The 13,917-nt window shown below is 55.7% G+C and overlaps 1 protein-coding gene across 1 annotated transcript in view; it reads right to left on the bottom strand.

Annotated features, from left to right (window-relative positions):
• Window positions 1-13,917, bottom strand: part of PPARGC1B (PPARG coactivator 1 beta) — a 111,735-nt gene that overhangs the window by 9,387 nt on the left and 88,431 nt on the right. Inside the window, exons 4-10 of the mRNA XM_044231602.1 lie at window positions 12,782-12,898; window positions 10,604-11,741; window positions 9,673-9,709; window positions 9,022-9,086; window positions 7,098-7,893; window positions 3,968-4,043; window positions 1,814-1,935 (exon numbers count right to left, since the gene is read on the bottom strand). Of these exons, the coding sequence (XP_044087537.1) occupies window positions 1,814-1,935; window positions 3,968-4,043; window positions 7,098-7,893; window positions 9,022-9,086; window positions 9,673-9,709; window positions 10,604-11,741; window positions 12,782-12,898 (2,351 nt within the window). The remainder of the gene's footprint in view (window positions 1-1,813; window positions 1,936-3,967; window positions 4,044-7,097; window positions 7,894-9,021; window positions 9,087-9,672; window positions 9,710-10,603; window positions 11,742-12,781; window positions 12,899-13,917) is intronic.

Raw genomic sequence — 13,917 nt, forward strand, 5'->3', positions numbered from 1 at the left:
GAGGTCAGCTTAGAGCTCCAGGCAGCCATTCTGCCACCGAAAGGCAGCCTGCACAAGGATGATGCTGAGGCGAGGGGGACCTGAAATCAGTTCTTCCTGCAGCTGTTCAGCTCCACAAACAGGAAGGAAAAGCATCCTGGCTGCTAGTCCCTCTGCTATGTATAATTCTCAGGACAGAGACAAGGTGGAGGCCCCCTACCGCCCAGGACAGGCTCACCAACACTGGGCGCCCAAGAAACACTTGGCGGAATCACATTTCCCAACACCTCTCTGAACCAGGCCAAAGTGGGACCCCTTCTGCCTCCCGAAACATCCAGGACTGCTCGCTCTGTTTTTCATGTTCTTTGCATCTGATGCCCTGAGGATTGTGCAAAACTTCAAACAGTTCTATCTGTGCAGTAACTTTTTTTTAAAATTGTGATAAAAACACCAAACATAAAATGTACCATCTTTAGATTCTACTTGTACAATGACTTTCTTATTTTTAATTGTGACAAAAACACCAAACATAAAATATACCACCTCTCAAACAAGCGGATAATTCAGTAGTGTGTTAAGTCCATTCACGCGGCTGAGAACAGACCTCCCCTCTCTCTGCTTGTCGTTTCCAGGACTCTGCCTGACTCCAGATACCTCACATAATGAAATCATGCAACCTGTGTCTTTCTGAGAAGGCCGATTTCATGGAGCATAAGGAGGTTACGATTATCAAGGTTCATCCACGGTTGCAGCACGAGACAGGATTTCCTCCCTTTCTAAGGCTGAATAACACTCCATGGTAGGCGAAGACTACATTTTGTTTATCCGTTCATGAGTCAACAGATACTTGTGGTGTTTCCACTTCTTGGTTATTGTGAATAAAGCTTCTATTCACATGGGCGTGCAAATATCTCTTTGAGATCTTGCTTTCCAGTCTCTGAAGTATTTACCCAGCAGTGTGATTCCTGGATCATACGGTAACTCTCCGTTTCATTTTTTTCAGGCACCGCCACACCAGTCTGCATGCCTGCCAACGTGCACAAGGGTTCTGATTTCCGCCCACCCTTGTCAACACCCGGAATGTTCCGTAGCCGCCTTAATGAATATGAAGTGTGTAATGATCCCTACACAGAAATTATTTTCTCATTGAAGCTTTCTAAAAATAGCGTTAAGTTAGAATTTAAAAACCTTAATCATCTACTTGACAAACGCAATGGGAGATACTTCCACATTACCTCAAAACCGACCAGGCTTTGACTTCGAAGTTGTGCATTTACACGCAACCTGGTCTGGCAGAGCCCTTGGCGGATGACCACTGTGACCCCAGGGGAGCGAGGAAAAACCAAGATTCCCAGCAGAATAAAAGGTCTGAAACTCGCTGCTCCGGAGGAACGGAGGGTTGTGAGCAGCAGGGAGGTTCCAGAACACATGTGCAGTTAAGCCTCAGGGACCGCCTGCTGCCCTGTACCAGCCCCAGGGTAGAGAAGGTAAAGCAGATCCATGGGCTTTGGATTCAGCTCTGCTACTCACTAACCAGCTGCTCACTTAACTTCTCTGAGCTCCCCAAGAGGGAGAACGATAGAATGCCCAGGGCACAGGCTTGTCAGAAGGCTGAAAAAAATGCACAGGAATTACCTGGCACTTAGCAAACCATGGGCTTGCTGCTGGACCGTGACCGGACCTTCTCAGGGGCCTGACTCTCCAGGTCCAGGCTGCGGCATCATCAGATATTCATCCCATCTTCTCAGGCGTCTCTGTGTGGCCAGCCCCAGACGGGGCCCTCTGCCCCTCCCCACCCCTCCCCCTTCTCCTGCAACAGCTTGGGCCGACTCACCTCTTGCTTCTGGTCAGCACCTGGCACTCCACAATCTCACCGAACACTTCAAAGCGCCTCTTCAGCTCTCGGGAGCTCATGTCACTGGAGAGATTCCGAACATACACCACACGGCCTTCACCCTGTTCGAGAAGAAAAACACAGAGATGCCCAGTCACTGTCTGGCTTCCTGGGACCCCCTTGATGGTTGGCTCCTGTGGAGTCCTCGTCCTCAGCCCGTGACACCTGGCCAAGCAGGTGATGGCAGCTGGGGCTGGAGTCAGAGGGAGGACGATGACGATCCTTATCCCAGAAGACCAGCCTTGCTGAAGGACGGGCCGCTGAGTGTCGGGTGGGGAATGGCTCCCAAAGGAAGCAACGGCTCCCTTGAAGGCAATGAGCAGGGAAGGGACAGAGACAAGAGAGGCGCTCATGATCATTCACGGAACTGCCTACTTCCAGAGTTGGGGTCCGAGTCTAGGGCTTTTTTTTTTTGGCAGTGGGGGAGGCTGTGGCCGAAAGGCAAGTTGCCCAGATGGTAATGGGCAAGGAGGGGGAACCAGGTCATTGTGGGGGTCACGGTGGGCAGGGAGGGAAGGCCATGGGATGCAGGCCTTCGGGCTCAGGGCCACCATCGTCCTCGGCTTTGCCAGGACAGCGTGTGTAGACACTGGGACTAAGATCACTTCAGCTGAGCTGGCTGCCATGCTGCGGGCCCCTAGAACAGTCCGGCAGAGACAGGGGTGGGGAGAAACCCAGACGGGAATGTCCCCTCCTCTCCTCTACAATCTGTGACTGGATCCCGTTCAAGCCACCGCTGGCAGAAGAGCCGCTCTGACCCACTAGGTCAGCTCTAGCGGCGTTCCCGGAAAGCCGGGCTCTGGTGGCTAAAACGGACAGGTTCTGGTTTGGACAGGTTTCTCTGGGAAGAGGGTAACGCCAGTGATTCTGGAGCCTTCCCATTCGCATCTCACAGAAGTCACGGGGGAAGCAAGGCCCAGGGGCCACGGGTGGGCTGCGCCGTCAGCGACAGGGAAGCGGGTTCTGCTCAGTGAAGGAACGCCCTCCCCAACACCCAGGCTCCTGGCAGCTCCTTCCACCGACAAGGTTCTTTGCTGCCTCTGCCCCACGGTCCTAACACTGCCTCGGGGCTCCTTTCCTCCATTGGCGTCTAGCTCCTTGCCGATGCCTTTCCCGGACCGCCCCATAAATACACCCTCCCCAACAGTCAAAACACGACCATTTCAGAGGCTTCAGCCTGACATGATTAATCCCACCGTGCCTCTCCCCATCTCTGATTACAGTGTTTATTCCTTGTTTATGAGTCTGTTGCCCTTCTCTCCGTTCTGCCCCAGCCACAGGAATGGGGACCACGTCCGTCTCACTCATGCCAAGCACGTCACAACCGCCGAATGGTCACACGCGGATTCCAGAAGATGCTCCAGGCATAGCCCGTGGTGGTCAGTGCCTGCTGGCTGACACCTGTGTGCCTCCAGGGTACACGGCCTCACAGAATCCCCCACCTCCGCCCTGAAGCCCCTATCCTGGGGCAAGGCCATCAAGTGCAAGTCTATTTGTCTTTCTGTGCCCCGTCTTACTTCCCTCCCCTTCTTTCTAGTGTCATGGAGGAGCTGGTTCCAGCTCCCCTCCGCAGCTTCCTGGCACAGCCTGGGCCCGCAGACTAACTCTGGGGGAGGAAGAGGGAGGTCAGTAGGAAACAAGGAGCGGGCTCTCCTGGTTCCTTAGCCCTGATCAAGCTGGGGAAGTCTTGGGAAGGACAAGGCCCAACTGCCTGTGTACGGATGAGTAAACTAGGGCTCAGGGAAGCTGGGAGACCTGCCCAAGGTCACATAGAAAGTGGTAGCAGGGCTGCTCTGTGGCCTGGTTGGCCCAGCTCTGCTCCCCCGCTCCCCCACCAGAGCCTGCCCTCTTGGCCCTGTCAAGCTGCCAGTGCTCAGCCCTAAAATCACCCCAGACTGCGGTGGCTGCACTTTGCACAATGCCACCTCTGAGGCCCTTTGGGGACCCTGGTGCTTTTTGAAGTCAGAGAAATGGAATTATCTCATGCGGGCCACAGCCAGCCTCAAAGGGCTTCGGGTCTAGGAAGCCCCGGCCCATCCTGACGCCCCTGCTTTTCCCCACTCGCTCCGGGCTCCGGGGCCCCAGATCACTTACAATGGCCTTTTCCCGCCGCTTCCTGGCATGCCGGACGCTTGGCGTTCCGTCTGAACACGACCCTCTGCTCTCACATCTGTCAGTGAACAAGCAAAGCAGAGGCACTCACTCTCAGGAGGGGCACGGCAGGGTGGGTGGGGGGCAGCTGCCCCAGGAAGCAAAGGACGCTTCTTCAGAACTCACTCACGAGGGCGCCAGCGGAAGCCCAGCTTCCCCGCCGGCAGCGACGGCCCAGGGCTGCATGTGGGTCTGCATAACCTGGCCAGCTTCTGGGACTGGGTCCCTGGGAACTACCGTGTCGCTCATCAGCACCCTACCCTACGGGGCCCTGCCTTTTTATGCCATGAGGAAGGGCCCTTTTGCTTCATTACTACTGCATTTGCTCTGATGGAGGAAAAGCAACCTATGAGGTTGTATGTTTCCCTGTTTTCCAAAGGCAAATCCTGAGGCTCAGGTTCAATATGGCATCCGCCTAAAGCTAGGACATGGGGGAGCCAGAGCTAAAAGGAGGGCTGCTGACCCTCGACATCTGCTCTCTAGCACTTGGTGCCCAGCCAAGAGGCGATCCCGACTGTCGCAGTCCCCACGGTCATGCTGGCCATTAGGCGCATCAGCCTGCACAGTCCCAGGACACTCCTGGATGCCACACGCCTGCGTCCTTTCGGCTGTCTGCATGCTGCCTCCTCCTCCAGGGAGCCCGCTGTCGGAGTGGAAGCAGCATGGCATACGCAGCCGGAGGGGAGTCCCGGCTCTGCACATTCCATCTGCGTCTGTGGGAAATGCAGCGCGCGGGATGAGCACATCGTCCAGTCGGGCAGCCTGCGTTTGAATCCTGGCTCTACCGCCTCCTGGCTGGGTGACCTTGGGCTAGTTACTTACATCCCCTTCACTGCAGTTCTAGGAAGGTAAGACGGGGAGAACGGACTATACCGCCTCCTCGGCCATTTGTGAGGCACAAATCAGAAAACGCTGAGCTCAAGAGCTGCTCAGTAACTGCTGGCTTGCCTTTCTGTCGCACCTCTTAGAGCCTGAGCTCCCGCACCTACAAAACGGGGATAAGAAGATGTGCCCTGTGAGGGCATCTGTGAAGCTAAACAGGGTCACGGAAGGGGCTGTGACTCACAGTCTTCAGAGCGCTAGAAATAACACAGGGTGCCTGAGTGGTTTCTGTCGGCAAAGTGTCTGACTCTTGACTTTGGCTCAGGTCAGGATCTCAGGGTCATGAGACCTAGTAGGTCTCCACTGGGCGTGGAGCCCGCTTGGGATTCTCTCTCTCCCTCTCCCTCTGCCCCAACCTCTCTCTCTCCAATTTAAAAAAAAAAAAAAAAAAGTGCTATAAATAACAAATACCATCATCCATTTGCAGACTGGCCGTTTCCCACCTAAAGAGCTGAGAGTGACCGGAAGGTACCATGGGGTTTGTGTTATGAAACCAGCTCAAAACACTTCTGTGGACCAATGTTGAGTACTAGAAGCACAGGCTTTAAAAAATGTGGGTCTGGAGAAGACGGAGGATGACTGGTTTACCAGGTTTACCAGGTGCCAAGTTCTGTCAGCTGAGCAAGACCAGAGTTAACCCATTAATTTTCTCTAGGGAGCAGAAAAAGCCAGCCCTGAACTTGGCCCAAAAGCTAGAGAAGGAAAAGGAGAAGCCATGGGAGTTTCTAGAGGGGCTCCCATCTCTCTCAGGTGAGGGCGTGAATGCAGGCCTTCCCCCGACAGCCTGAGCTGGTCAGGAGGGAGCAGAGGCCAGGAAGCTCCAGCTCCAGCCTTGGGGGGATGTGTTTCAAAAACAAGACAGCCTTAGCAGCTTCTGAGCTACTAAATGTTGCAGAGGAAACAGCCTAATGCAGATGCCAAGTCACTTAGCGCACAGTGACCTGTGGGGAAAGGAGAATGGAGCCGGAAAGAGGGCTCAGAGAGGTCTGACCAATCACCCTGGCTTATTACGTAGAGGGGCTTTTAGAGAAATCATGAGGGAACTCATTTTGAGTAACAGGTAGCTCAGGGAATCTTAACTTTAGTGTCTGGAGAATATACAAACCCCCCAAAATTGAATGCCCAGTTAGAGGTCTACGTCTATTTTAAAGGGAAGACGCATATTTGCTTGATTCAGATTTTCAAACAGATACAAGCTGCTGGGGTAGATATATAAAGCTGAGTTTCTCTAAAAAAAGATATTTTTCTATTACCTGAATTCTGGGTCTCAGAGTATGGCACTCTGGGGACATCATCATCTCCTGGGAACTAGTCAGAAATGCAGATTCTCCCCCACCACCCCCAGACGTACAGAAACAGACCCTGGAAGGGTGGGGTCCAGCCCTCTGTCCACAGGGGAACAAGGGCCAGGTGGCTGCTGCAGGGCTCTAGACCCAAGAACACCATCTAGTGGTCATTCAGGTTCATCTCAGGCGGAGGGTTTGGGACCTGCACTGACCCTCCTCGGGGCCTCCCTCCGCTGAAGAATCAGGGCCTGCTCTGATCAGGGAGAGAAGCAACCTGTCTTCACCAACATATGCCAGACCTCCACTCTTTCTGCCTGACTCCCTGCTGACTTTTGGAACAGCTCCTTCTTTCAGACCAGTCCAGGGACCCAAGATGTTATGAGCACATGGGCTTATGAGGCATCACCGCTGTGGGAAGGTAAAGCAGCTTCCAGGAGGACGGCACCAAGAAATGGGATGAAACCTTATCGCTGCTTTAAATCCAGGGGTTTTTTTTAGAACACAAATTAGAATTCTTCGATCATCCTTTCACGTGTAAATGTCACACAGATATTAGACTGGATTTGATTTACAAATGTAAAAGCAGAACACACAGATGTATAAGGGACAAGTTCATTTAGACATAAGGCCATGAGTGGCCAGAAGTGGGCTTTCTTTCTCTCCTGGGGCCAGAAATTTGGGGGACTCCTGACCATCACACAGTCAGCTTTGCCTGCCCATGGGACTTGCCCACAACCCCCCGGGACTTGCCCACAACCCCCCAGGGACACCACCCCCGGGACCTCTGACCGGGACATGGACCACACAGGGAGACAGCCATAGCTTCAGGGCTCCTCCCTTCTGAGGCACCCTGGGAACTAGGGTCCTCAGCTACCCATTGTCCCTCTGAGGCCACCCATCCATACCTGAAGGTCCTTCGAGTGGCTGGTGACCGGGAGCGGCAGGAGGAGGAACCAGAGCTGGAACGGCTGCGGGAACAGAGCTGCCGACCGGCCTTGCTTGGTGGGCTCTGGTAGGGGCAGTGGTCAGAGCGAGGGGGACTGACCCCCGAGTCCTCTTCATCATCGTCCTCCTCCTCCTCCTCCTCCTCCAAGAGGAAGCTGCTCTCACCACTGCTGCTGCTGCTGTCCTCAAAGACCGTGTCGTATTCGGGACTCTTACAGGAGGCCAGGTCTTCATCCTCCAGGGCGGTCTCTAGGAGCCCAAAGTGTTTGGTGAGGCTGGCACGGATCTCGTGGTCTCTCAGTAGCACACTGTCCTTGGCGGGGGCACCGCCATCACAGCTTCTGTCTTCCTCCCTGCCGGAGGCCTGCTCCTCAGCCCGTGGGGCACCCTGTTGGGGCCAGTCCTCAAGGTGGACCCCAGATGGCTCCCAGGACCTCAGCACCTTCCTCTGCAGGGTGCCTTCTGGCTTGAGCACCTGGCAGTAATCGTGGTCTCCAAAGGAACAGGAGAAGGGGCGCTTCTGACCTGTCTGGGAGGCTGGCTGGGCTGAAGCGTGCCGCAGGTGGGAAAGGAGCTCGCTCCGTTCTGGGTGCTTCTTTGGCAGCTTGTGGGCAGCTGCCGTGGTGGCCCCGAGCTGGAGACTCTCCAGGCTGGGGAGGCTGGGAGCTCTGTCTTTGCCTGGGCTGTGTTTGATGTCTGGCTTGAAGGGGTCCTCCTCTGTGGGCTTATATGGAGGTGTGGTGGGTGGGGTGAGTCCTAGCCAAGCAAGAGGAGAACCCTGTGAGGTGGAGACAGATCACTTCTCCAATGGACAGAAACTCTAGTTTGGAAAGGCAAGTAAGCAGCACAGACACCGCCACTTCCCCAACGGAATGAATGGCAGGCATCACTAATCGATCACTGCACTGCAGGCTGCGCCTGAGTGCGACCGGGACTTCTCACAGTCCACGGTCAATCTTGGGCAGGCAAATGATGAAATCCCCCTGCTGTCCCTCTGGAGCCTGACCACGGCAGCCCAAACCTTGAGGTCTTTTGAGGTATCGTCCAATTACTCAATAAGCCGTCTCCACTGCCTCTGATGTCTCCCAGAGTGGAAAGGAGGCAGGCACCACAGGTCAATTCTCCCACCTGGACAGGGCCACCACAATGCCATCTGTGTTTCCTGCATCTAACCTTGGCCTCCATCCTCCCCAGTGCACCCAAGGGAACTCAATAAACACTCGAGATCTCTTCCTTCTGGGTCTCCCGCAGCCTCCAGGATCAAGATCAAACCCTCAGCCTGGCATTCCTCTCGGCCTCTCGGATTGCTCCCTCCTGCCCATCCCCCTTTTGCTAAGCAGCAACTCCAGGTAACCAGCCTCCTCAGGGGCACCTGAGATTTCACCCCATGTGCCTTTGCTCCTACCGCCAAGAATCTCCTTCCTGTCTCTTCATCTCCCCAACTTCTGCTCCTCCCGCAAGCCAGCTTGTAAGCCCCTGCTCTGGATGCCTTGCAGATCTTCCCCAGGGCCACACGTCTGCCCGCCCCACCCTGCCCCTTCCTCCATGCTCCCAGAGCGTGGGCACATCCTTATTTATGAATGAGTGTGCCTGGAACAGAACCCAGTTGTGGCCTGAGTCTGTCTCCTACAGAAGGTGGTAGGCTCCTTTGGGGGAAGACATGGGTCTCGTCCTCTTCTAACCTTGCCCTCAGCTCATGTGCGGACCATTTGTAGCTGAATGGCTGGCCTCCCCGCCCCCTGCCTTACAACACTCCTCCTCTGTACCTTCAGACCCTGTGCCACGGCAGGGAGGGCTCAATGGGGCCGCTCGTGTGGGAGCCTCGTCGCCAGGAGTTGTGTCAGCTCCCCCAAGGGCACCCTACCAGCCAAGCCCCCGGCTCACCTGCGGTGCCAGAGAGCTCCACCGTCAAGGTCTGCTCAAAGCTCTTCCTGCCAAAAGGAGGGTCACTGGTGGAGGTGGGGAGAACAGAAAGGCAAGAAGCCAATCAGCAGCAGGATCCACTTCCCCAGCATGCAAGAAGGGCAGGGGGACCCTGTGACACACCCTGGTTCTGCTGCCCACAGAGGTGGGTCCCGGGGAGAATTTTCTGATAAAGGCCCATGCTGGCTTAGAGGAACTGAAAGCCGCATCTAGCTCTCGCAGGACACACACATGGGAAGCATCATCACCTTCCTTATTTTACAGACAAGCACCTGAGGCCCGCACAGGGGAGGAGACTTGCCCAAAGCCACACAGCATGATCAGCTTTCCCCTGCAGAGAAAAGAATTCCTTCCCCCTTCCCCGTCCTGGAGAGGACAGCTGATGAAATGGCCTGAAACCTTAATTCCCCCGCTTTCCCTGGGTCTGCAGAGACCTTCCTTGTAAGGGAGCCCAGTTACAGAGAGCCCCACATGGCAAGAGGGCAGGGGCATAGGGAGAGGGGCAGGCACAGAGGCTGATAAGCCACCCACCCCCACCCCCACCCCCGATACACATACCCATCAGGACAAAAACTCATGGAATAACATACTAGTGATTTCCAAAAAATCTACCTTTGTGACAAGGCCAGCATGAGGCACCTGGGAGAGTCTGAAAAGAAGATGAAAAAGAAAAAAATGAGATTCCCTGACAAAGCATCACTAGGAGACGTTTCCCTCTGGAGGAAACCCTGAACTCTCACTGGTACCAAGCAGGGCTCCCTGCAGGCATGTGACCCAAAGGCCTCTGTCATTTTTCAGGGAAGGGCAGGACAACTCAATGCCACCTTCATTCCCAGGGTCTCAGCAACATTAGCGGCAGGCTGACTACTGGAGGTTTTGGAAAGAGCAGGTAGGTACGAGGGTGGCCCCTTCTGGCCAAACAGTGTAGTACAGCATGGGGGTGGACAGATGGACGTAGGACTTGCAAGCTGAACGGGTCGCTCGGTACCTCTGTGCCTCAGTTTCTGGGTCTGACCATGGAGATTATGCCAGGCCCCCTGTGAGGAGTCAGTGGGGTTAAGCTGTGTCAGGTTTTAGACCAGCGCCCTGACATAGCCAATATACAACAGATACCCATTATAATCACCACCACTGCTCCCATTTAAAATTCAACGTCATTAGGGAGCTGCATTTACAGACTCACTCCTCTCGTCACATCATCACCGAGATGTCTCCTTTAGAGCACGTGGCATAATTTGCAATTCTCTCCCTTTTTTATTTACTCTGTGATTGCCTGTCTCCCCACTGACACACAAGCCCCAAGAAAGCAGGCATCTTGCTCTGTGTCCACTAAAGTGGTGCCTGGCCCATGCGTGACGCAAAACTCAGGGATGGCTGGGTGATTTCTGAAGATCCGCCCAACTAGCCCATTGCACAGGAAGGGAAGTCGAGAGCCAGAGAGCGGAAGGGACTTGCCCAGGACAGGGCTCCTGGCTCCCAGTGCAGTAGGGTATGACATACCCCATCCCTGCCCCCTCTCTTGCAGACCACCAACTCTGACTACCTCTGGAAGGGAGCCGTGGGCAGCTGGGGTCCTCATCCGTGTCCCCACACCCACTCTCACAGGGGCTCTCCAGAGCCGGGATCTGGGGTCCCCGTGGGAGCTGCTGGTCTTGGCCACTGTCCTCGTCCGTGGGGCTGCCCAGTGCCCCCTCCACGTTGTAGGCCTCCGGAGCCAGGCGCAGTGACGGCAGAGCTCCTTGGGGCTCCGCAGGGACCAGAGACTCATCAGAGAATGCCAGCCAGGGCCCCAGCTCCGGGTTCAGTCTCCTGGAGCGCCGCACGGGGCACACCACGTTCTCCAGCTTCCTCCCCAGCTTGGTCCATGGCAGACCTCGGCCCGGTCTTTTCCGGCCCCATTCCTCCTCCTCCTCTTCTTCCTCCTCTTTTTCTTCTTCCTCCTCCTCCTCCTCTTCCTCCTCCCGCCGCAGCCTGGCTGACCGGCTGGCGTGTCCTTTCACCGCAAGGCGCAAGGGGCGCAGGCTGGGTCTGGGCCCAGTGCTCCTGGGCGAAGCTGTGATCCTCACCTCCTCCACGGGGGACGGGTGGCCAGGGGAGGCCTGGCTATCTTTGGGGGGCCTGGGCCTGGGGCGGGGCGTGAGGGAGGCATAGACAGGTGTGGCCAGGCGGTAAGGTTTGCTGACATCACAGAGGACATCTTGAGCCAGAAGTTCCCTCAGGATGGAGAATTCCGCCCAGGAGCCTTTGGAAGGGTGCTGGGACCGGGGCCGGGGCTTGGCCTGTGTGGAGGGGCTGCCGCAGGGCTGGGGGGCTGGCTCTGGGGCCTGGGGGGGCAGCTTCCTCTGGGGCAGGCAGTACGTATGCATGTAGTGAATGAGCTGCACCATGGCCTGCGTGTCGTCCCGGGAGCCCTGGGCGCCGGGGCCCGCTCCACCCAGTGCTGGGGAGGCCTGGGGCGAGGCCGGAGTTGGCTGGGGGCTCGGGCAGTCCTCCCCAGCTTCCTCCTCCTCCTTGGCAGGAAGCTGGGGGCTCGGGGCGGGTGGGGGACACACGCTCCTGTCTGGGGAGCAGGCTGCAGTCTGGGGGCAGGACGGCACCGAAGTGAGGTGCTTATGCAGTTCGGTACAACTCCGGCTCTGAGACTGCGTTGTGGGGGCCCTCTTGTCTTGGGTGCCATCCACCTAGGGAGAGAGAGAGAGAGAGAGGGCCGAGTGAGGCGGGAGGCCCGCACTGCCCCCCTCCACTCTGCCCCGTGCCTGTAAGCCACTGGTCAGGGCTCACGGGGCATGTGGCAGTGCTCGGCTGACGAGGAGCAAAGGAACCAGCAGCCTCCTCACAGGCCTCCAGCCGTGGATCTCGCCCCTTCCCGCTTCACTGCCACAGCCCTGCTCTGACCACCCCGCTCTCCTGCACAATGCCCTTCAGTAGTGGCACTGGGAACTACATCAGTGGTTGCCTGCGTGTGGGGACAGCAAAGGACTGTACGTGGCGGTGCTGGGAAGCTCTCTGGGATGATGGCAAATGTTCTAAAACTAAACTGTGGTTATGGCTGCACAACCGTGTACATTTAATACAAATCATCCAATTATACTTTCAAAATCAGTGCCTGTGACACCCCCATAGAACTGTTTAAAAAAAAAAATCCTGATTCTTCCTCGAGGGCACGATGTTGTGGGCAACAGTCCCCTGCAGGAGGGTCTAGGGGCCCAAGGGGAAGGACCAAGTGCAGGCTCTGAGTCACGGGCCTGCAGGGAAATCACCTCTGAAACCTCTCTGAAAGTCTTGGAAGATGGAGCCCATGGAGGAAAAGGGATTTGCTTCGCTCCCTGGTGTTCAGGACAGAGGTGTGGACTCTCCTGTGGCTTCCCCCCAGAAGAAATCCAAACTCTTCATTGTGGTCTCCAGCGAGGACCTCAGGTTTCCGTGTGCCACCCATCAGAATAAGCTCGCTCAGGGCAGGCCACATCTTCCTGTCCCCGCTCGAACCCCATGTCTAACATGATGCCTTGAACACTGAGGTGTAGAAGAAAGTCCAGTGCTCTTTCCAGAACTCCAAACTGGCCTCCAGAAGTACCCAGCACACCAGCTACAAGGGCTATGTGAGACACAAGGAGGGCCACTGGAAGGCGACTGAACTTGATACCCACTAGTAAGAGCTGAAGGGTGCAGCCCTCAGAGGCCACCTGGGGGCCTGGTGGACTGGGGACATGTGCACAAATACCTTGACACAGGGCCGCTGGCTCCTGGACCTGAGGCCTGCCTGGCGCCAGGCGGTCCCTTCCTTCTGCGTGTCGGAGCTTGAGGTCGGGTGAGACGTGGCGAGGAGGAGTTTCTGCAGCTGCGAGAGAAGCAGAGAGGAGAGGAGCATGGGGCCTGCGCTCCACTGGGAGCCACAGAGATGCACGTCTCGGAGAAAAGCCGGAGCCCACAGCTAGCTTCGTGGGACGGAGCAGGCTCTGAGCCCAGATCCTCACAGGACCATGGGAAGAACATAAGGAGGGCATTTCACTACCTAGAATATGTTCCCATTACGTGAAGCTCAGAAAAGCAGATTGTCTAACAATCTAAGACACACACAGGCATCCCCATAAAAAGTAAATCCTTTTTGGAGTTATCAACCCAAGAGGAGTACCTGTGACTTGGGAGAAATCCACACAGATCTCGGGGAATGTTTTCCCGTTCTACTGTTATAACCTGACATGAACACTTTATTGGGACGCTCTGCATACACCTGCAGTACACACACATGTGTGCTCACGCACACACACAACCTGGAAAGTCACACAATGGTTCTTTGATATGGGATTCCAGCTGCTCTTTTTGGTTATTCATACCACACCATTAAAAGTTAATTTCTTAAATTAAAAAAGTAATACTTGTCCATGGTGAAAAAACACACACCACAAATATAAAGGGTAAACGATGAGCAGCAAGTCACCCTCCTGCCTGAGGTGTCCCTTGCTCCTTCCCTGAGGCAATGACTATGAACCACCTTCCTGTGACCCAGGCCCGAGGTGGAATTCGAACACACAAGAACGTATGTACCTATCACCTCCGACACACCTGACTATTTTTTCTAATTTTTCTAGAAGAACTGCTGAGATGCTTACACTTCTGCATCCAGAGGGCAGCGGCATGGTGCACCCTGGTAAAAAGCAGGGAGCTGAGCACCCCCTGAAAATTCCACCAGGGATCCCATCCTAGCAAGACTGAGGACAAGTCAGGAAGCATGCTGGGTTTTCACTACAGCACTGATCTTCCCCCCCCCCCGCCCCCCACCTGGGTGGCTCAGTGTGTTAAAGCCTCTGGCAAGGTCCTGGGATCAAGCCCCGCATCAGACTCTCTGCTCAGCAGGGA

Source organism: Neovison vison, chromosome 1, assembly GCF_020171115.1.
Source record: "Neovison vison isolate M4711 chromosome 1, ASM_NN_V1, whole genome shotgun sequence".
NCBI lineage: Eukaryota > Metazoa > Chordata > Mammalia > Carnivora > Mustelidae > Neogale > Neogale vison.